Source organism: Tursiops truncatus, chromosome 1 (assembly GCF_011762595.2).
Source record: "Tursiops truncatus isolate mTurTru1 chromosome 1, mTurTru1.mat.Y, whole genome shotgun sequence".
NCBI classification, from domain to species: Eukaryota; Metazoa; Chordata; class Mammalia; order Artiodactyla; family Delphinidae; genus Tursiops; species Tursiops truncatus.
The window spans coordinates 171,589,036-171,611,804 of record NC_047034.1 but is presented as its reverse complement, the minus strand read 5'-3'; the positions used below and the strand labels follow the sequence as shown (position 1 = coordinate 171,611,804).

Here is a 22,769-nt window from a genome sequence, read left to right as displayed (position 1 = left end):
AGCCCAGCTCAACTCTTCGGCGAAGTAGGCAGCTAAGCTAGCACTGAAGAGGCCCCATAGTCACCACGTCCCATTCTCCATGAAACAAGTGCTACCTGCCTTGAAGGACAAATCCCCCTCTGGACAGAACTCAGAACGCAAGACAGCAGAAAACCAGCATATGGTGGGTGTTCCATGAAAGAATCAAATTCACGAATGAAGACATTGGGATATTCTGTCGCCAAGGGCACGCAGAGATGCCCTCTGAGGGTTGTATGACTCCCAACCGGAGGCTCCTGAGAAAAAATAAAGCTGATTGCCAGAGCCGTCTGTCCCTCATCTCAGCATCCAGGGTGTTATCTTGCCACCTCAGCAAGGCCACATTCGCCGGCCCTGAGTGAGCTCTTGGGGGCCCCCTGGTGGTCATGTGGGCCTTGCAGGCCTGGGGCCTGGTTTCCCACGCCTCCTCATGTCCCCCTTCCTGGCAGGGAGTTATGAAAGCAGGTTCCCACCAGGTCTTATGATGCCTGTCGTCATGTGTGAGCACGACCCTGTGGCCCAGTTTCCCTCACTCCAGCAGCCTCAGCCTCCTCCTTGGCTGAGCCAGGGTTGACACAGCGGGGTCCCCACGTGTGGTTCCTTGGAGAGTCCACAGAGCCTTAAGCATCCTCCACGGGGACCCTCCTGGCTGCTGGCAGCAGGTTGACCAGCTGTCTGTGTATTTTGGGGGTAGGGGCCCTCTCCAAAGTCCTTCTAGAGCTCCCCCCGCCAGGGCCTGAGGACATGCCGTCCCCAGCAGAGACCAGGCCAAGTTCCTCCAGGGTGAATCCACCACTTTAATGTCTTCAGAGAACCTTCAGGGAGATGGGAGGAGAGAGCAAGAATGGGGGAGCAGGGCACCAGGGAGCAGATCCAGAGAGTGACGGACAGACAGACACTCCAGAGACAGAATCCTCATGAAGAGCACTAAGGAGCAGATGTTAGGTACCCCAAGAGGCCACCCCGCCTCTGGTGGGGGGCAGGAGCACAGAGGGGAGGGGCGAGGAACCGAGCCCTGGGGTCGAGGCGGGTCTCCTAGGCCCCTCCGCGGTTGTCTGCCTGGGAACCTGGCTGTTGGCCCCTCTGGGCGGCCTGCCTGCTGTCTGCTGAGAGTCCTTGAGCTCGCTGATGGCAGAAACTGCAGGGGAAGGTGCCCGCCTGAGCCAAGTAAAGAGGGAGAAGGGGATTACGGCTCCCACTGCGGGGGGCAGGTCCACAGAGGCACGGAATGGTCCCCAAGGAATGCTGGCCCCCATCCCTGCCGCACCCACCCCGTGCCTGCCCTGAGGGGTCAAGAGATGCCCAGCCAGACCCTGGTGTCCTGATACACCTGGGCTGCCCACCAGGCAAGGTCACGGCGTGAGCAGGCTCCGGCCCCCGCCTCAGTTATAGAACACCTCGTCCTCCTCCGAGAGGGAGCCACTGTCCACCGATGGGAGGGAGCCCTGCAGGCGGGCCCCACCCTCGGGCCCCGGGGCCCCCAGGAGCCGCTGCCAGCGCTGCTGTTCGGGGCTGGGGGGCTGCGGGCCAGAGGCTATGGTGGGGGGCTCGTCAGATGAGGGCCATCCATCGGGGGAGGAGAAGGCCAGAAGACTGTCATCCTGCGAGGGGACACTCAGAAGACTGTCTTGAAGGTAGATGCTCTCCAGGTCTGGAAAAGCAGCAGGGGTGTGGGGGTGAGGAAAGGAGTTCAGAAGACCCGGCTCCACACCCTCTCCGGGAGTGTGAGGCAGGGAGAGGGGCAGAAGACCTGCCTCCAAATCTGGCTTTGTCACTGCCAAGCTGTGTGACCTTGGTCATGTCACTGAACCTCTCTGAGCCCCAGTTTCTCCCTGGGGGTGTGACAGGGTGGTGGTGGCAGTGGCAGTGAGCAGAATAGTTAAGAGCAGGCTCTGGAGCCAGAGCCCTCAAATCCCTCTGCGCTCTGAGAAGTGGGACAGCCAGCGCTCTTCCCAGGCCTCCACTCCCTTCCCTGCCCTCACTGTCGCCGGGGAGGAGCAGATGAGATAGTGGGTGCAGGCGCCACCTAGGACCCAGGCTCCCTGAAGCCCTCGGTAGGAACCTGGGGTCCTAGACAGGTGTTAAGGCTCAGATCCTGGCTCTGATGCCGGTAGCTGTGTAATCTGAGGTGAGTGTCTTGATGCCTCCGTTTCCCTCATTTGTAAAATGGAGGTAACAGCACCTACTTCCTAGAGCTGTCATAAGAATAAAGTGAAATCACACATGTAAAGCACTTAGCACAGTGAGCACTTAATTCATGTTATCTATCTGTCTATCATCTATCTTTCTCTCCTTTATGCTCGCGGCACTCCTTGGGCAATGGGCAGGGCAAGGATCACCAGCCCCATTTTTCAGATGAAGAAAAACTAAGGCTGAGGGACAGAGGGGCTTGTCTGAGGTCACAGGGCAGAGCGGGCACGCGGCCCCAGCTCTGCCACACCCAGCCCACCCTGGCGCCTGCCGGGCTGTACCCTGTAGCTGGATGACGTCCTGGGGGCTGTTCTCTGGGGGCAGCTCCTCGTCGTCCAGCGAGGACCAGGCACTCAGTGTGGCCTCCGTGATGGCAAACTGCTCGGCAACCCCTGTAGGGGATGGACCCGGCTCAGCAGGGGCACGGGCAGAGGGTGTGGGGGGCCTCCGGTGCCAGGTCAGGCTGGCACCAGACACTGCCTTTGGGGCTGCCCATCCATGCCCGGGCACGCTGATCAGCATGTGCCCACCAATGCCCCGGCCACCCCATGGCATTATTCTTGCCTGCCCAGACGATGCCCAGGTGGTGGTCCTGGGTCCCCTAAGGACTACAGCCCCGGCCAGTCCCCGTCCCCAAGCTCCCCCTCCGCCCTCTGACCTGCAGCAAAGCGGGCCTCGCGCAGCTCATCTGGGAGGCAGCAGTAATGCTCGTCCTCGGCTGTGGACAACTCCCAGCCCGAGCGCTGGGCACTCCAGCCCTTCCACTCGATGAGGTGGGCCACGCGGCCACGTGCCATGGCCGTGGGCTTTGTGATGTGGTCCTTGATGCTCTGCACCACTCCTGGGGCGATTGAGGGCAGCTGAGTGATGGCTCTGACCCAAGGCCCAGCTCAGGGCCCCACCCCCAATACCCCAGGCCCTCCAGTACCTCAGGGCAATCCAATGGCCTGTACCGCACATCCATTCAGCGCCCCGTCCTCTCCCAGTGCCCTGCGTCCGCAAAACCCACACCCACAGAGCCTGTACCTGTCCAGTTCCTCCCGCCAGGACAATGCCTCGTGCCCGCTGCCCGCCTGCCCCGCGCCCTCCCACAGCCTGAGGCCCTCTCACGGAGATGCTCCCCACACATCTGCAGGCCCCATGTCCCCCGCCGTGTCCTGCTTCCAGTCAATGCTCCTGCCCACCTGGCGCTTCTTCTCCAGACCTGTCACACCCTTCATTCCCTCTGTGACCAAGTTTAGACCCTTCTGCTCAAGGAGATTCACTCAAGTATCCATTCAAGACCCACCCAGCCCTCCCTGTATCCATTAGTTAACAAGTTCCAAGAGAGAGCAGCCCCTGTGCCTAGGACACTGCCCGCTCAGCTGAGGGTGAGACCTGTAGCAGGCAGGGAAGGCTTCCTGGAAGAGGTAGACTGGAGTCCAGCTTGGAAGGCAGCTTGAGTTGGATAAACAGAGGCAAGACTGGAGGCTATTCCAGAGATGAGAAGAGGATGAAGGCATAGAAGAATCTGGCATGGTTCCAGGACCACTGGGGACAAGACATGGGGCAACACGAGGAGCAGGGAGGCAGGAGAGGCTGGGAAGCCCAACAGGGGCCAGACCGGGGGCTCAGTGAGCCAGAATGAGGGTGCCACTGTTCTTCTTAGAGCAATGGGGAGCCACAGCAGGGTAATGAGCAAGAGAGTGACAAGCCAGACCTGTCGTTTAGGAAGAACATTAGGGGCCATTTAGAAGAGGATTAGGGGCCAAAGGTGGAGACAGGGAGACATTAGGGGCCATTGAAGGGATCCAGCAAGAGACAGGACAGGGCTGGGCAGATGGGGAGGAGGGCCTGGAGGGGTTCTTGTGAGTAGACCGGTTGGATGTGGAAGATGATAGATAGAAGGTTGTCAAGAATGATTCGGCATCTCCTTTAACCCAGGCTGAGAACTCAGATCTGGGAGTCACTGGTCCCAGAAGCCATGACGTGAGAAGCAGCAATATTTAAGAAAGAAAGGCATCCATGAAGGAAACTGAGACATAAAGCTCTGGGGAAATGGGAAAGATGGAGGTGGAAAGAAGGGGGAGACCCCCCCCCACAGGTTGGGGAGTGCTGGCAACCAGAGAAGGTTTCTGGAGGCGGTGGTTCAGTGGCCCCCCGAGGCGCAGGTGAGGTGGAGGGAAGGGGTTTCAGGTGGAGGGAACGACAGGGGCAAATGTGCGGGGGCAGCAAGGGCCCCCTGGGGAGCTGTGAGGGATGTAAAGAATGGGAGCCTGAGGATCAAGGAGCAGAGCTGCGAGCAGAGGCTGGCTGGCCGAGAAGAGCCGGCGCTGTGGTCAACGCGGGGCAGATGCCGTGCTGGTCCGGCGTGCCCACCCCCTGCCGCTGCAGGTGCTGCTGCCGGCTCACACCTGTGCCCTTCTTGGGAGCCTTGCCCTTAGCTGATGGGAGCTGCCTCACCCAGAGGTGCTCGGAAGGTGGCAGCCAGTGATGGACCGATGGAGGAGTAACATGAAACCAGCCACCTTGGGACTTCCCTGGTGGCGCAGTGGTTAAGAATCCGCCTGCCAATGCAGGGGACATGGGTTCGAGCCCTGGTCCGGGAAGATCCCACATGCCGCGGAGCAACTAAGCCCGTGAGCCACAACTACTGAGCCCGTGTGCCACAACTACTGAAGCCCGCGCGCCTAGAGCCCGTGCTCCACAAAGAAGAGTGGCCCCCACTCACGCAACTAGAGAAAGCCCGTGCACAGCAGCGAAGACCCAACACAGCCAAAACAAACAAACAAACAAATACATTTATAAAAACAAAACCCAGCCACCTCGCCCCAAAGTGCCATGAATTCTGCGGTGCAAGTCATGCTCCCGTGCTCCCCATGGGATCAGGCTGAGAAAGACAAGACTTCCGCAGCTACACCTCTGCTGAGCTCCCTCCCTGCCCTGTCCTGCTGCCCTTGCTCCCTACAGGCTTCCTCCGAGAATAACCTCTCAGGAAATCACTAGCACAATTCCCCTCTCGGGCTCTGCTTCTAGGGAATCTGACCCAAGTTGGCACGAGGGCAGGTTTCATGTGCTGCAGAGAAGCAGGGAGACCACAGCTGGCAGACACCTGGAAAATTGGGGCCATCCCCTCAGAACTTGTGGAGAACCCAACAATTTAACCCATGGTGGGGTCGGGGGTGGGGTGGGGTGGGGTGGGCAGGAGACCTAAGTCCTGCAGAGCTCGGCACGGAACCTGGCATTTAGAAAATGCTGAATCCAGCAGGGCCGCAGTCCTTCCAGCTGCAATTCAGCTTTGACCTTCCCACCGCCAGTGCCTGGGGGTTGCTATGCGAACTTCCAGGACAGGAGAGGGCAGCTGGAGCTTACCCACGAGGGACGAGGTGGCCAGGGCTGCCACGTTGTAGTTGCTGGAGCAGGATCTGGAGTCGGACAGGTAGCCGTTGGTGGTCTGGAAGCACCTCTGGAGAAACAGGGGTGGGGGGTGAGCAGGGTGGGGCAGACCTGCAAGATGATTTCCCCCCACCCCTCCCATCCCCATTACGCACCCTCCCCACATCCTCTGGCCATCTTGCCACTCCTCCACAGGACCATCCCCAGCCCTGTTTCCATCAGGCCCCCCTCCCCCAGGGCTGGCAGCCCTGTGTGCCCAGGCTGGGCCCAGCAGAGGGAGGGGCAATGGTGTCAGCTGGGGCTGGCTAGACTGGGGGATGGGCAAGTGCACTGACCTGCCAAGGATCCCAACAGAAATCCATCTGTTTGTCCTAAAACAAGAGGAGAAAGAGGAACAGGCAGGGTCTGGCCCACTGCGCCAGCAGATGGCGCGAATCCTGGAGCCCTGGCTGGTGGTGTGGGTCAGCCTTCTGGTCGCCCCTGAGGTCGGGGTCTGCCTATTCATGGGTCATGCCCTGGTGTCCCCTGGCATGCAGAGAGAGGAGCGGGGGGTGCAATGATGGCTCTGCCAGGAGACGCAGTGGGTTAGGGGATAGATCAGACCTGGGCTGGCCTTTGACTCTGCCACTTCCACCTGGGTATCCTTGGACTAGTGACTTAACATCTCAGAACATCAGCTTCGTCCTCTGTAAAATGGTAACAATGCCATTTATCTCACAGGTTGTGCTGAAGCGTACATGACATAACGTAGGCAAAGTGCCTAGCACGACGCTTAGCATGTGGTATGTGCTCAAAAAAAAAAAAAAAAGGGTAATTATATCAACTGGTAGGTTCAAGCCACAACCTCTGGGGCAAAGATGGAAATTATGCACGGGATTTGCGGCCCTAGCAAGATCGTCCTGATCTACCTGGACTGAGAATTCCATTCCTGTACTCTCCAGCTGGAGTGCAGGCTGCTAAGGAGTCCGTGGGCTGTAACAGAACATCTAATCTGCAAGGCTGAGTTAACTTGGGTGGGAAGCCCTTCAGCGTGGGACTCTCTTTTCTAAATAGGTCTGGTCCAGTCCCTGATGCCCAGCCCAATTCAGACCTTCATCCAGCTGAATACCAACCCTGAGGGGTAGCGGCCAAGTTCGGCAGGGGCAGAGGAGGCTGAGATGGTTTCTGCTCCCTGTGGGGAGCCGTAGGGCACAGCCCAGGAACCAGGGCCTACGTGGGGGTGAAGGTGGGGACGAAGCGTGACCAGTTACCTTGCCAATGACATGGTCTGGAGCCACGATGGGTGGGCGGCTGGAGGGCGAGTCTGGGCTCAGGGGGGCCGTGCCCTGGGGCATGGGGCAGTCCTTGTGGGTACTTGTGAGCAAATCTGGAAAAAAGAAAGACAAGGAACTTAGAAAAGCCCAGAGCTCTCATGCTCACGAAGCTTGTTCAAGCCAGTCCTGAGAGATGGGCGTTACTATATTATTATATCATTTCATAGAAAACAGACTCAAGCTCACAGCAGGTGAGGAGGAGTCCAGCCAGATCCCCTCAGTGGGGGTTACTTGCCCACCTGCTTGTTACTCCACTTGCACTGATTCTAGTATCCACACTCCAGCAATTTTTTGACCTCACGGAGACCTCCAATCCACTTATTCTACCTTCCACTAACTCCTCATGTCCTCACTTCCCTCCTGGCCCAGCTAAGACTTACTGGCTCATCCTACAAGCTCTCCTTTGCAGACACCCTTAACTCTCTTAACCCTGTTTAGTCTAACCCTCTGCCTGCTTCATGCCTGGACCCTTCGAGCTGCACGTCGCTGGGGAAAGTCACGGGCGTCATGTTAAACCGGCGCCTGCCGGCCTCACACAGCCCGCTACCCAAGGATCCTTCTAGGTTTCTGATTCCTGCTAGTTTGCGTCCTGCGAGGTTGACTACCTCACCCTCTTTCCTTCTTGAACTCCCAACACTGACACCCCTGCTGCTCCCCGGACCTTGCTGCTGGCTTCTCTCCAGCCCTCAATGCAACCCAGGAGCCATCAGAAGGCATCACCTCACTCTCTCCACCTCAAATCATTGCCCTGCCCGCATGCCACATCGTCTGCTTTCCCTCTTGTGACAAAGGAATAACTGTCCCCGCTCGGTCCAAGACCAGTCCCTCCCCGCCCCCCCCGCCCCCCCCTGGGGTCTGGGCTCCGTCTCTGCCCTCCCTCCAGGGCGGGCTTCTGTGCTTTCTCGTGTTGCCTGTGTTCCCTCCCCACCAAGTCAGCCCATCAGCGTGGCACGGGCTGCAATGCTTCTCGGCCCAGGGACTCTTGCCAGCATCCCCTCTCCTCTCTTCTGCCTCATGGAGTCCCCTCACCTCTTGGCCAGCCCCCAGCCCCCTCTCTTCCCCCCTTTAAAGACCTACTCCCAGCCCCTGCTTCCCTCTACTCCGTGCTCACTCCTCTGTCCCCTTCGTGGCCAGACTTGTGTCCGACCTCTACTTCCCATCTTTTCCCATTTTCTCCTCCGCCTGTCCCAACCAGCCTTTCATGAGACAGCCCTTGGCAAGTGGCCAGAATCCTGCACGGGGGGGGGGGGGGGGGGGGGGCAAGTTCAGCGGCCCCATCTTCGGTGGCCACCCAGGAGGCACAAGGGTGTCGCCCATCCCTCCTTCCCTCCCCAGCCACACCCTTCCCCCGGCTTCCCTCCCACCTCCATGGCACTCTTCTCCATCCTCCCTCACTGCTCATCCCCTGAGCCCGCCCCACCGCTCCATCCCGCGCCCCTTGCCTCCCTTCTCTCTCTCCCAAGAGATCTCACCCGTATGTGGCTGACACCCACACTTAACCTCCAGCCCCGACTCTCTGCTTGAGCTCTTGAATGAGTGTCCAGCTCCCTACGTGGGTGCCCAACAGGAATCTCAAGCAAACCCCGGGCAAAATGGAACTTGCAAACCTGAGTCCATCTTCCTTTACTTCCCCAATTCTAGAAAATGATGCCATGGTCCGCCCAGCTGTACCAACAAAAAATCCAGGAGCTTTCTGGGTGTCCTGCTTTCCCCACCTCTCCCCAACAACCCCATCCAATCACCCAGCAAGTCCCACTGGCTCTCTCTCAGAGCTCCATTCCAGATTTATCCTTCTCCATACCCACCACTGTTCCCCTGGTGGGACCCATCACCTTCTCTCACCAACAGTCACCTGCTTCCCCTCCTGGCCCTGCCATCCACTCTCTACCCAGCAGCACAGGGACATCGCATTCCAGGTCAGACTGTCTTCACCTGCCCTGGCTTCCTTGCATCGGACTTTAGGAGAAGAGCCAGCCCCTCACCTCGGCCTTCAGGGCCGTACACGTCAGCTCGCCCACTCCTGACCTCGGTCCTCTGCCCGCCCCCTCGCTCACTGTTTCGGCCACTCTGGCCTCCTTGCTGCTCCTCCAATGGCCAAGCTTGTTCTTTGGCCTTGCTGTCCCCTCCCCTGCGCCTGGAACACTCTCTCCCCAGATCTTCCTGAACCTCATCATCCAGGACTCAGCTCAAGAGAGCCCTTCCCTGGCCACGCTGTTCAATGTGGCCCTCCCTGTCCCCATGCCGGCCACCAGTCATCACCCTCTGATATTTCTGTTTATTTAAGAGTCCAACCGCTCTCCCCACAACGAAAGTGAGCACCTTGAGCACGGAGACCGTGGCAACCCTGCTCAGCGCTCTGTGTCTTAGAGCCCCGCCTGCACTTAGTAGGTGCTCTGTAAACATCTGTGGGGATGATGTCCACCTTTATTACAGCATTTAGCACAGGATGTCTGGTAAAATTATTTATGTGTTTGGTGGGGGCGGGGCAGGGATCGGCCTGCCCCTGACGCATCCCCAGGGCCCACCACTGCAGGCCCACTATTGCAGTTCACAGTCCTTGCTGAGGGAATGAACACCTTTCCCTGAGCAACTGGAATTGCTGGACTGAATCGTTGGGCCAAATTGAAGAGGACTCCTCCACCCCCCCCTCCCAGGATGACAGAGAACACCATGATCATTCATTTGATTCATGCATTTAGTTACTCTTCCATTCACTGAAAAGTATTAGCTGAGCACCTACTATGCGCCTCGCGCTATTCTGAGTACTGGGGACACAATGGTGAAGAAGACAGAGATGGTTTCTGCCCTCATGGAGCTGACGTTCTAGTGAGGGAGAGAGACTATTAACCGAAAACTCACAAATGAGTAAGACCCATTAGGAAACAATAATAGCTATGAAGAAAACAATGACAGCGTAAGTGGGAGAGGGCTAGAGAGGGCTTCTCAGAGCTGAGGCCTGAGGATCAGGAAAAGCCCTGTTATGTCAAGATCTGGGGGATGATCGTTCATTCATTCATTCACGCATTCATTCATCCATCCATCCATCCATCCATTCCTTCACCCGCTGAGCACCCATCTACTGGACGTCTACACTGTGCAAGCACCTGGGGATAAGGTAGGATTAACTCCATCCCTGCCCTCGGGGAGCTCCCAGTTTGATGCAGGAACACCTCCCCCGCAGAGCCCCTCATTCAAACACAAGGTTGAGCCAGGGGAACAGCGGTACCAGAGGACCGCTCTGCTTTCTACATTCTCCTTTCTCAGTGTGATGGCAGAGTCCCCACCTTGACCTAGAGAGGAAGGAATCTGTGGCTCAACCTGACAGGTGAGGAAACTGAGGCACAGATGGGGAAGCCACTAGCCCCAGGCACACAGTCAGTCGCCGGCAGTCAGGACCTGAGTCCTGTGGGTCTGACGCCGAGGTTCACTCTCTTCCAAAGCACAAAAAGAGTTTTTTTTTTTTTGTTTTTTTTTTTTTGCGGTACACGGGCCTCTCACTGTTGTGGCCTCTCCCGTTGCGGAGCACAGGCTCCGGACGTGCAGGCTCAGCGGCCATGGCTCACGTGCCCAGCCGCTCCGCGGCATGTGGGACCTTCCCGGACCGGGGCACGAACCCGTGTCCCCTGCACCGGCAGGTGGACTCTCAACCACTGTGCCACCAGGGAAGCCCACAAAAAGAGTTTTGATGAGCTCGGGGTGGGGGTTGGGGGCTGCGCAGGAGAGCTGATGGCAGGGAGTTGGCCAGGAGGTAGGCGGTCCACGAGAGCTGGGGATGGTGGTGCGGGAAGACGGTGGGGACGGCGCGGGTGGGCGGGGCTTGCACGAAGCCATGGGGTCTGGAAGGAGTCTGCCAGGAGCAGAAGCGTCCGGACTGCCACAGGGAGGGGGGCCCTCTGCGGGACACTGGTCCCAGCCTGCAGCCTATCCAGCCCTGGGCACTGGCTCCCACCACCCCTTTCTGACTTGGGCCAGCGCGGGCAGAGGCGGAGGAGCTGACGGCATGGAAGCCGACAGGGCTTCCTGGAAGAAGCTGAGGCCAGGGAGGGTCTGAGGCTGGAGATGAGAGACGTCAGACAACCCCAGAGACGGGGCTGGGGGCGCCACTGGTGGATGGAGGAGAGTGGGCTGAACTGGAGACTCGGGGTAACAGGGAGGGAAGAACTGGGTGGCAGGGGATGCTGTGGCTGCTGCACCCAATCCCCCAGATCCCGGTGGATCTGTTTCTCCCGATTTTGTGCACCCACAGTCCCCTCCCCACGTACTTTGCTTCCAACAGGCAGCACCTGAGGCTCTTTCTAGGCGGGCTGCCCGCGGGCAACTGGGCTGAAACTGAGAAGTGATGCTGCTCCCACCGGAGCGGCCCTTAGCCCATGACTGGAGGGGCAGGACGCCAGGTCCTCTGTTTTGGGTGGAAAAACACTGAGCTTCACTTTCATCCCAGAGTTCCCTGTGGGATTAGGCGGAAACCACCCCCCGCAGGACGACAGACACCCTTTCCTGGCTGCATCTCCTCTGCCTCACTCTCTCCACTCCTGTACTGGTTTCCTCTGTAAGATTTCCTTCACATTCCAGCTGTACCCACTCACACTCCAGCTGTACCCCCATCCCCGTTTCAGGGTCTGCTCCTGAGGAACTGCTCCTAAGACAGCTGGGTGAGGCTTTGGTGCCAGACTGCCCGGTTCAAATCCTGGGTCTGCCCTTTATTACCATGGGACCTTGAACAAGTGACTTTGCCTCTCCAAGCCTCTATTTCCACATCTGTAAAATGGGCAGCTGAGGGGGACTGCTCCTGTTCCTCAGGAATTGTCTACCAGGATCCAAACTGAGAACCAAGACGCCTTGAGGGCCCCGCTTTTGAAGAAAGTCGCTGTCAGGGGGTGGAGGCGGGATGGGGGTAGCAGATGCTCTCTTCAAAGTGGCTGAAACCGGCTCTGCTACCCCAGCCGTCAACCCCCTTCTGACTCTGACTACCTATTTCTCCCCACGGGGGCTCCCAGAGACTCACCTGCAGAAATCTGGGAGGCCTGCAAAGGGGAACATTGTGTTGTCAAGGGTCAAGGAGACACTGAGGAAGGGGCCAGGTTTGAGCCTTGCTCCGCCCAAGGCTCCATTTTTGCTCCATTCGTGAGCAGTCCCCTAAGAGGGCTGCTTGCAGGCAAGAGGACCCCAGCCCCAAGAGGCTGCAGGGTGGATCACTTTAGGAGGAAAAGGGAATTCGGCAGGGAATGCAAGAGGTCAAATCAGGTCAGATCTCCCACGACATGGGCTCTATAGTGGGGAGCCCCTCCCGCCGCCACCATGGCTCCCCAGAGAATTCACACATGCTAACCCGAGAGACCCTGGCCCCCCTCCTACCTCATGTCCCTCCTCTCCTCCTCTCTCACTCCAACACACTCCTGCCTCAGGGCCTTTGCACTGCCCGTTTGTTCCTTTTCTCCATCTGGGACTCTCCTGCCACCTACAGGTTCACTCCCTCCCTCCGTTCATGTCTCTGCTCAAATGTTACAACCTCAGCGAGGCCTCCCCCAACCATCTTATTTAATATGACACCCGACTCTTTCTATCCCTTCACCCTGTTTTACACCCATCACTCCACAATGTGTGTGTCTGTTTCCTTGTTCATGGTTTCTCACTGGAACATGAGCTCTGTGAGGACTGGGACCTGGTGTTATTTGCTGCGTTAGTCCCAGCACCTGCCTAGGGCCTGGCACATAGTAGGTGCTTATTAAACACTTGTTGTAAGAATGAAGGAATGAATATTTGCTTGCCTACAACACAGAGGCTTCATCGCTGAGCCAGTGGTAGCCAAGGGAGACCACTAGAGCTCTAGATAAACACAAATGTCTAGGCCATTTTTTCTCAAGTTCCTCATGCCAGACCCCACCATGTCAGAGAAGAAAGGGACCCAGAGAGGAGAGGGAGGCCTGCAGAGTAAAGGGCAGCCAGCCATGGCCGACGGGGAGAAGGAGAGGGTCAGACGGGATGCGAGATGAAAGTTGTCATCCAAACTGGGTGGACTGGACTTAGTGTCCAGAAGAGGCTACAGAGTTCTGGAATCTGCCCGAAGGCTGTTACGGGTGGGCAGGTCAGGGAGGTTCAAGTGAGACTGTCTGGAGAGGGGACTGGAGAAAAGGAAAGTGGAGCCAGGTTAAGCCCCCACCCGCTGAATCCACAGCTCAGTGACCCGGGCGCTAAGAGCAGCGAGGGCAGCGTGGGATCATGGGGGCTAAGCCATGCACCCCACAGTGTCCAATACATCTTGCTCTTTATGCCCAGTCCTGGCTGTGTGACCCTGACAGAGTCCTGCCCCACTCCGGGCATCAGAGTTTCCATGTGTGCAAAGGTCCCTCAAAGGTGGTGTTCAAACCAGGGGCGCATCCTTTAGTGGGTCAAGCAAGCAATTTACTAGGTCATATTTTAAAAGAATGAAGTAGAATTGAGTAGAAAAGAAAATATCAGGACCCACTGCAGAGACAGGCTAAGTCTTATTTCACGAAGCCTCTGTTTAAATTGCACAGACACACATGTGTGCACCTGTGTGTGTACTGGATTACGATGCGAAATAATTTATTCTTATGGGTCCAGTCAAAAAAGTTTGAAAGTCGCACTCTTAAGGTGCCAGCGTGCACAAGCTGGGGCCTCCAAGGGGGAGACAGGGTGATGCTGGCTACAGACTACCCCAGCGCTGAAGGGTGAGGGAATATCTCCAGGCCCCTGCCCATCGCCCAAAGCTGTTCTAAAACTCTGCAACCACAGGCCAGGGAGCAAGGGGAGCTGGCAGGTGATGTCCAAGGTCTGGAGGGACGTGACTTGAACAAAGTTATCTGTCGACGTGGTGGCGGACGTGGGCTCCTGGCTCCCAGCCCCCTCCCCAGCTTTCCTGCCCCCCACCTCAGCGGGGGTGCAGGCGCCTCTGCCAAAGCTGCCTTCTCCCCTGAGGACTTTGGCCCCGTGATGTCACAGGCTGGTTGCTATGGAGACGTCAGGTAATGAACCAGCCCAGGGTGAAATCACAGGCTGCTTTTCGCCCAGCTGGGACCGGCAGCCACGTCACCACCGGCAACTGGAAAAACACAGCTTTCATGTGGGGTGGGGGCTGGGGGATAGCCTGAGGAGACCCCTAGCCTCTGCTCCTGTGGGCACCTTCCTCTCCCAAGGGAGCTGTGGAGATACCCCCCCTTTCCCAGTCCACACCCTACTCCCCTGAACTCAAGGTCTGAGGCTCCTTCTCAGACTGCCCCCCTCCCCCACCTGCCCTGGCCACAGAAGTGACGGGCCTCTGGTTGCCACGGCAGCCTGGACGGGGCCACCCTGATCCTTCAAAGAGAGGGGTGTCATCTAGATGTCCCCTCCATCCCTCTGCCTTCAACCGGAGCTTCCCTGCGAACCAAGGATGCTTCCTGCCTTCCCATGCCAGCTCCTCAACCTGCTAGAGTCCAGCCACCCGAGCAGATCCTCCTGATGTTTCACCTAAACCCCCCTGGCTGCAAACGCTCCCACGCTGGTTTTCTCTGCTCGTTCCTTGGGTGCGTCTGCAACACTACCACCCAGATTCTTCTCACTTCCTTCCCAGTCGTCCAGCCCCTTGAGCTGTTCTTTGGTGCCTATGTCCCAGCCCACTTGTCATCGTGGCTGCCACCTCCCCCAAAGTGTCTCCCAGGGCTCCACACTCCAGGAGGACATAGTGGTTCCAGGCTTAACCTTGCTCCTTCTCAGCAGCCCAGAGAGGGCAGACCTCCTCTTGAAAGCACACAGTAAACTGAGCAGCAGTCGAAGCCCCTTGTGATGACCCTCCCTGGACAGTCACGGGCCTCCCCACTAAGCTTCTTGGGACCCCTGCGGCCAAGGGCACGATGCGGTCCTCCAGCCATCCGCGCCCTAGGTGTGTGCCGCGCAGCTGTAACATGCCAGGTTCCTGCCTTGCATCGAAGACAGCACAGCGGGCAAGGTCTTCCTTGCACAGTCCCTGCCCTGGGTTTAAATCCTGGCTTTTCACTGTCAGCTCCAGGGCTGTGGGCCTGTGACGCGGCCCCTGGGAGCCTCAGGTTCTCATCTGTGAAATGAGAATACTGGCGGGTGGCCGTGAGGATGAAGCACTCCATAAACGACAGCGGCTCTGTCCCCCCTCTCCTCCCAGACCTCACATCCTCTTTCTGGACCCTGGGACAGATCTCAGGCACCACTCCTCTGGTCCTTCCCCAGGGCTGGAGCTTGCCCTGGGGGACTCTGCAGACGGAGGCCACCAAGGGTGAGTCCTTGTGAGTCACTGCCATGGCCGCAGTCCGTCCCTCTGAACTTGGCAGTGGCCTGGCCTTTAGGAGACAAAGTGCCCCCCTCCCCCCAGGACACTGATTTACAGGTCACCAGGTCCATGTCCACGGCAGGAGCTCCATAAGTGAGTCGATACAACTCAGAGCTGCCCAAGGGGGTCCCTTTCCATGTTCTCTTCAGGACTTTCCACACATCCTAGCTCCTTTTTACTCCCTCTGCCATCCTCTGGCCCAACTTCTTTGAACACCCTGATCTAGCCTCACCTCCTCCAGGCAGCCTGCCTAGATTGTCTTCAGATGTATTAGGCTATTACATTACCAGCAGCCCTAATGGGCAAAGTCTGGCGTACAGTGATTTGCTTGCACTGTTTATTGAACACCTACTATGTGTCAGGTACTATCCTAGGCCTATCGATCCATTATCTCTGATTCAGTCTTAATAACAACCCAGCAAAGTAGGTACTGTTATGCCCATTTTACATATGGGGAAACTGAGGCTCAGAGAGGTTAAATCACCTCTGCAAGGTCACCTACTAGTAAGTGGCAGAAATGAGGTTCAATAGGCCAGTCTGAAACGCCGAAGCTTGTGCTCCAACAACTGACCAGAGCTGATCTCCTGAGAGGGTCCTCAGGCTGTTTTTCCACCTGTGTGTCCGGCCTCCCCCACTAGACAATTCCAAGGGCAAGGTTGTGTCTCCCTCCTCAGACTGTGAGCTTCTAAACGGCAAGGCCGGTGGGGGCGGGGGATGAATTGGGAGATTGGGATGGACATATATATACTATTGATGCTATGTATAAAATAGATAACTAATGAGAACATACTGTGTAGCACAGGGAACTCTACTCAATGCTCTGTGGTGACCTAAATGGGAAGGAAATCCAAAAAAGAGGGGATATATGTATACGTATACCTGATTCACTTTGCTGTACAGCAAAAACTAACACAACAGTGTAAAGCAACTATACTCCAATAAAAATTTTTTTAAAAGGGGGGGCAAGGCCCCATCTACCCCTTCCTCAGTCTCTCCACTGTGCCCAGGGGCACTCTGCTCACGGGCTCTGCTAGGGCCAAGGTGAGACGGGCCTTGGGGGCTGGGAATGGAGGGGTCACAGTCAGTGGGCCTGAGTACTGGGGGTGGTTCTGGTCGGCTCCTTTAGAGCTTGTGCCTCCTCCCAGACATAATCAGATGCCTGGCCTTCCAGAAGGAACTCCTCGGTCTCCAGTTTCTGCTCTCACCACCCGCCAGTGCCCGGTGCACTAGACCCAGGCGGGAGGTGCGGGGGGTGGGGCAAGAGGCTGATGGGTTGGCCTGGAGGAGTGGGCTGGGGCGGAAAGGGACAGGCAGAGAGGCTCCGGAGCCAGGGGCATGGGATGGGCACTGAGAGACCCGGAGCTGGACAGAGGGGGGTAGACAGATTGCTCTGTACAGATTGTCACCATCGGTGGTAGCAAAGCCCAAACCGAATGCTAACACTGGAGTTATTCCAGAGGGCTGAATTTCTTGAGCGTTGGCCACACGCTCAGTACCTCCCTCCATGTGGGGACATGAGAAAGCAAAGGGCAGGTGTTCCGTGCTCAGGCTCTGGGATCACACAGTCCTGGATTCAAATCCTGCCTCTCTGTGTTCTGGCTGTGTGACCTCAGGTAAGACCCTTCCCATCTCTGAGCCCTACATCCCCCCTCCAGGGCTGAATGAGGACTAACGAGGCCAGGTGAGTGATGCCTCAGGCAGCGCAGGATAAGCAGCCAACAAATGGTGGCTTAAAAATAGATAATGAACACAAAATAGCCTCCAGAAACAGCCTTTGTTGCCTTAATCTGGTCCCAATCCCTTTCCCCCATGTTCTCAGCACCCCAAATGCTTGTTTCTTTTCCCATGAGGCAGGACGGTGCTCGAAGCCTCCGCAGCTTGCCCTTTCCCAGCCAAGAGAGGGTCTGGATTAGCTGTCTACACAGAAGGGTAATAATAAAAATTAAAGTGACAGCTAACACAGTATTTACTACATGCCAGGTACTGGTCTGAGTGCTTTACGTGAATTAAGTCATTTAATCCCCTCCCAGTAAATCGAAGATGTCAATACCAGTGTTATTCCCATTTTACAGACGAGAACACTGAGATACATATACAAGGTTAAGTAACTTGCTGAGGTCACAAAGCTAGTGGATGGCGGGGCAGGGATGCGAACCCAGGCTAGCCGGCTCCAGAGTCCGCACTCTTTTTTAAAAAAAATTAATTAATTTACTTTTGGCTGCGTTGGGTCTTTGTTGCTGCATGCGGGCTTTCTCTAGTTGCGGCGAGTGGGGGCTACTCTTCGTTGTGGTGCATGGGCTCTAGGCGTGCAGGATTCAGTAGTTGTGGTGCATGGGCTTAGGTCAGATCTCCATCACATGTGGGATCTTCCTGGACCAGGGCTCTACCCGTGTCCCCTGCATTGGCAGGCGGATTCTTAACCACTGTGCCACCAGGGAAGTCCCAGAGTCTGCACTCTTAGCCTCCCAGGCCCGGCTCGCAGAAGCTAAGTGCTGCCCAGTGCTGGGATGGGGTGGCTCTCCCAGGTGTGGCTTGCACCTGGGGTTTGGCTGGGGTGGTCCCAGTTGCACGTGGGCTCTGGACTTGGTATGGGCGTCAGCAGGAGGTCAGCAATTCCTGGCCTGGCTGCAGGTTGAGCCCTTGACACAGGGAAGTGCTTCAAGTAACAGGGCTGTTGTTAGCAACTGGTGCAGGTGTGGAGACTCAGAGGTTCGTGGGGGCTCCAGCTGGCAGCTGGAGAGGAGTAGGACAGCCCGGCCCTGGGTCCGAGGGCTGGCTGTGTGGTGCAGAGGACAAGGGCCCAGGCTCCAGAGTCAGCGTGACTGGGTTCAAGTCCTGCTTCTGCTCTTTCTTTCTTTCCTTCTCCCTTTCTCTCTCCCTTTGTTCTTTCAAAATATTTATTTATTTATTTTTGGCTGCATCGGGTCTCAGTTGCGGCATGCGGGATCTTTCACTGTGGCACGTGGGCTTCTCTCTAGTTGTGGCGCAAGGGCTTAGTTGCCCCGCAGCATGTGGGATCTTACTTCCCTGACCAGGGATCGAACCCGTGTCCCCGGCATTGGAAGGCGGATTCTTAACCACTGGACCACCAGGGAAGCCCTGCTCTTTCTTAGCTATGCAGCCTCGGGCTCTGCTCAGTTTCCCTGCTTGTAAAAATGGGGACTGTGATAGTATAAGACCCCAAGTTAGCTAGTTGCGCCTTGAATGTTCCCACCAGTACTCGGTAAGCCGTAAGCACTCTGGGAGCGTTAGTGATGACTAGAGGGGTGGGTGGCCTCCACTTAGTGGTTTGGTCACCCAGAACCCGGAGTACTGGGACGATGGCTGTCCTCTGCTGAAGTGGTCTCACACCTTCTTTACGGGCATCCAACTCGGCTGCGTGCATGTTGAGACTGGAAGTAGGCCGACCCCTCAGGACGGGGACAAGGTCAGAATACACAACGGGGAGCCCAAGCCACTGAAGGAAGGGTGGAGAAGACCCATCTCAGGCCAGTGTGACCTCAGACAGGCAGGGCAGAGGGTTCCAGCACCAGGTATGGGGTAGCAGCCAGAGGACCTGGGTCCCAGCCCCAATCCTGGCACCACCTGGCAGCCTGACCTTGGTCTGCAGGTCACAGGCAAGTCCACCTGGGGCTGGGCCTCCAGCACCTGGCACAGGATGGCCACGTGATGGGGGAGGGACACAGTCAACAAGGAAACACCAGATCCCCAACACCTGGAGCCTGCCCAGAGCCTTCGAGGTTTCTGCAGACACACTGAGAGCCTGTGGGTTCTGAAGAACACGAAATACTCTTCACTCTTAATACTACCTTCCCCTCTGGCCAGGCTGTAGGCGTCAGAGCACACGCTGTGCTGGGCTCACCGCCTCTGGGTGCCCAGCATGTACACAGTGCCTGGCACACAGTAGGTGTCATGCTAACATCAGCTTAATGAAAAAATAAGTGAATGAACCTCACACAGCCTAAGCCCCACCCAGGATCCCAGCCCTGACACCCTCCTGAGACATCCTAAGCCACTTCCCTGAATGTCCCACATGGACTTGTGGGCAGAGCCCCATAGAGGCCAGAGGGTGGGGGGAGGGGACAAGGTCCCCTCCAGAACCTGCCCAGCCCCTCCCCAAGGCCTGGTCATCCCTCCACACCTGAGTAAGCTACTGGGGGTGATGGGTGGGGTGGCAGCCCCCCAAGGCCATGGTTGGCGTCAGTGGATTTGGCTTCAGCCTGCAGAGCTGGAGCCAAGGCCTCAGTCACCCCCTCACCTCACCCCCCCCAACTGGTCCCACTGTGGGGTGAAGTTACCAGGGTGGGAGAATGACCCAGCCAGCCTCTTCTACAATGCTGCTCAGCAGCCTGTCGGGAAACTGATGGTGGGGAGGGTTCCAAAGACCCATCTGCCCATCCCCCCTGCTCTGTGTAGCAGTCCCTGCCACCCCCAAACCTCCCCCCACCCAGGGCAGCTCTCTCAGGCTCCCTGGGGACCACCTTGGGGAGAGCCATGGAGCTCAGGCACAGAAGGAGAGCGGGATAGTGCCCAGTCAAAGGCCCAGGGGTTACTGGGAACATCAGCTGTCTCTGTCCCTTCCTGTCCCCTGACCGAGGATGGGGGTGGGGCTGAGGAGTTAGGCATGAGGGTGGGGGAAGGGGAACCTCCTTTATAACCTGTTCATTTCCATTAACCCCTTGCTGCCAATGGGGTTCAGGGTCTCTGAAGACAGGGGCATGGGGTAAGGGGACAGAGTGGGGACACTGAACTACTAAGGCCTGTGTCTTGCGGGGTGTGGGAAGGAGGGTCTGCTTGCTCTCCTGGTGCCCCGCAGTGACCTCAGAGAAGCCAGGAGCAAGCAGAAGCCTCCGTCCCTTCCGAGGCACACGGCAGGGGGTGTGTGGCTGCCCGCTGGAAAGGAAGCGACCCTGCTTCTGCCGCCTGGTGCGGTGTGGGTCTAAGCGGGGCTGGGGATGCGGTGACCTCCCCACGCTCTCTCTCCGCGCTGCTACCCCCCCACAACGCCCTGTCCCCCTCGGGGCACCGTGTCCCCTGGGGCTCGGCGGGGGTGGGGTGCGGCCGGCCGGGAAGGGCGGGTCGTCCCCACTACCCCCACCGAGGTTCTTTGGAGCGGCCGAGGGGACGTGCGCGCGTCCCCGGCGCGGGGCCCCGGGCGCCCGATCTCCTTCCCTTACGGTCCGCGGCCCCCTCACCTCGCGACACGCAGGAGCCCATCACGGGGCCGCGGGGCCGGGCCGCTGCGCCTTGGGTGCGCCGGGCCGCCGGGCGCTCATGTCTCCTCGGGCTCGGGGCTCACGCGCGGCGCTGGCGCAGCGGAAGCGCGGACGAGCGGAGAAGGGGCCGGGGCTCCGCTCGCCTCAGCCGCCGCTCCCGCCGGGTCGTCCCCGCCAACGCCGCCGCCGCCGCCGCAGCGCCCGGCTCGCCTCGCGCCGCCGCCTCGCGAGCCGCGCCCGCCCCTGCCAGACGCGGGCAGCACGGCGGGCGGGGCGGCCCCGCGGAGCGCTCGCCCGGAGCCCCGAGCCCCGAGCGCGGAGCCCGCGAGGCCGCTCCGCCCCCAGCGCGCCCGCCGCCTGCAGACCTGTTGCAGCAGCCCGGGCGGGGGGTGACGGCGGGGTAAGCAGGAGCCCGGCGGGGGGCGGGGGGAGGGGAAGGGGAGCCAGAGGGGGAACTTCTGGCCCTCCCGCCTCCCGCGCCACTAGGCGACAGGGGCTGAAGGTCAGGGAAGAGGGCGGTGGGGGCGGGGAGATTCCGGCATTTGGGGCACAACCTGGCCGAGCGCAGTAACAACAATTCCATTGTACCCATTTTGCAGGGGAAGAAACAGGCTCACGGAGGTCGGATGCCTCGCCTGAGGTCCCTTAGCTGTGAGGGACATCGACTTTTGACCATCAGCTTCTCAGTGGGGTGACGGCGGCCCAGGCTGGGGATACAGAGGGTGGGGATGGTGTACCAGTGGCCTCACTGACGGATGAGAGTTAAACTTCACTCCACGGGGTCAGGCGGGGGAGAGGCCTGGGCTGCCTCAGCCCTGCACCTGCCGTCCGATGGGGCCACAGTGGCCCATCTGATCACTCACACTCTCTCACGTACCTACTCACGAACACATGTGTGTACGCACTTGCACGTGCACATCCACACACTAACAGCCACACACACTCATATTTACACACAGACGCCCCGCCCCACCCCCCAGCTCCACAGCAGATCTTCCCCTGCACGCTGCTCTTCAGCATCTGAGCGCTCACTTTCACATCCTTCTGTCTCACTCCATCTTTACACCTACCTGTGCACCAGGCAGGGCAGGTGTCACTGTTTCCCTTTTACAAGGGAAGAAGCCAGGTTCACTGGTTCTCTTCGAAAACCTGGTGATGGCCCAGCAGGACTCTGAAGGATGAACGAGGTTTGAGGCAGGGGTGCGGGTGGAGCCGGAGGCCTCTAGCAGGGCAGGATCTGGGTCCTGTGGGACTGCTGGGTGGCGGTGGGGTGAGCAGTGGGGCGGGTGCTGCCGTTTTTCTCTTTCCCCAGGCCTGGTGCCCTCTTCAGAGTAAAGTCCTGATGGGGAGTGACCCTGGCCACGGGTGTCAGCAGAACTGGTGTGAATGTGGCTTCAGCTCACACAAGCTGTGTGACCTTGGGAAAGTTGCTTCACTTCTCTGAGCCTCAGATATTTTCTTTGTTAACTGGGGGTAAAAATTTTACCTCATGGGATTGCTATAAGAATCAATGAGATAATTGTGCAAAATGACTGACACATAGTAGGTTCTTAGAGCTAAAAATAATTAACGGTGATGGTGAACACAGGTGTGATGCACTATTACTTCACCAAGTGTCCCTACCCCCACGGGAATCCTGAAGAAACTCCATTCAGTAGATGTGCTGGTGTGAATAAGATGCCAGTCCTAGAGTCCAGTGCTGTACTCAGACATGGGTGCTCAGAGCCCTCCATGCTCTGCCCCCATCAGACGAGCCTCCTCCACCCCCCAAGTCTGGTTTGGGGGAGGCTAGCTCTGAAGGGACGAATGCCTTGCTCAGTGCCAGCCCTTGTGTGGAGAAGGAAAGGCTGGCCTGCCTGCAGCCAGGCTCTGGGGTCCTGTGCTACGTGGCCCAGGGTTGGGGCGGCAGAGGTGTCCTTTCTCTTCTTCCTGTCATGGAGTGGCTGGATCTGGCTTGGAGGGAGGGCTCTGACTCACCATGACGCAGGACGCTCGGTCACAGCTGCAGATGCTCCCAGCTGGCAGCCTGGCAGCTCTGGGGACAGAGGGGACGGGGAGGGGGACCCAGGCAGAGAGGATGTGCAGCTCACAGGGGAGAGAATGCCTGGGGAGCCCACTGTGCCCCCTTCAGCCCAAGACAGAGACAGGTGGATGAGTCTGGGCCGTGGCCCCTCCCAGGGTCCCTTGCTCACCAACTCAGAGACATGTCTGGGGTGGGGGTCTGGCTATCTTAGCCTCTAGCATTCGTGCTGGTCAGTTCCACCCTGACTCAATCCTTTCATTGTACAGATGGGCGCTCAGAGAGGGGCAGGGGCTTGTCCAAGGTCACACAGTAAACTGGCGGCAGAGTGAAAA

The 22,769-nt window shown here is 58.2% G+C and overlaps 1 protein-coding gene across 3 annotated transcripts; it reads right to left on the bottom strand.

The window, feature by feature from the left end:
- Position 1: 1 nt before the first annotated feature.
- On the bottom strand, positions 2 to 20,658 carry FAM131C (family with sequence similarity 131 member C). Of its 3 annotated transcripts, none has more exons than XM_033858811.2 (7): positions 20,394 to 20,657; positions 6,834 to 6,949; positions 5,919 to 5,954; positions 5,560 to 5,653; positions 2,867 to 3,049; positions 2,490 to 2,600; positions 2 to 1,669 (listed from the first exon to the last, which is right to left on the bottom strand). In XM_033858811.2, exons 1-7 carry the CDS (start codon positions 20,413 to 20,415, stop codon positions 1,401 to 1,403), a joined length of 831 nt encoding a protein of 276 aa, XP_033714702.1. In that variant the 5' UTR covers positions 20,416 to 20,657; the 3' UTR covers positions 2 to 1,400. The 3 variants fall into 3 exon arrangements, with proteins under 3 accessions (XP_033714702.1, XP_073651589.1, XP_073651585.1); XM_073795488.1 differs by lacking the exon at positions 20,394 to 20,657 and adding an exon at positions 6,187 to 6,269 and having other exon boundaries at positions 6,834 to 6,946; XM_073795484.1 differs by lacking the exon at positions 5,919 to 5,954 and having other exon boundaries at positions 20,394 to 20,658.
- Between the last annotated feature and the right edge of the window lie 2,111 nt (positions 20,659 to 22,769).

What these genes read in the sequence shown, in the direction of transcription:
- FAM131C (XM_033858811.2), bottom strand. Translation starts at nt 20,415, where the DNA reads ATGGGCTCCTGCGTGTCGCGAG. An exon ending in CAGACCATGTCATTGGCAAG is followed by an intron (nt 5,955 to 6,833) that starts GTAACTGGTCAC and finishes CTCTTGTTTTAG; the next exon opens with GACAAACAGATGGATTTCTG. An exon ending in TCTGTTGGGATCCTTGGCAG is followed by an intron (nt 5,654 to 5,918) that starts GTCAGTGCACTT and finishes CTGTTTCTCCAG; the next exon opens with AGGTGCTTCCAGACCACCAA.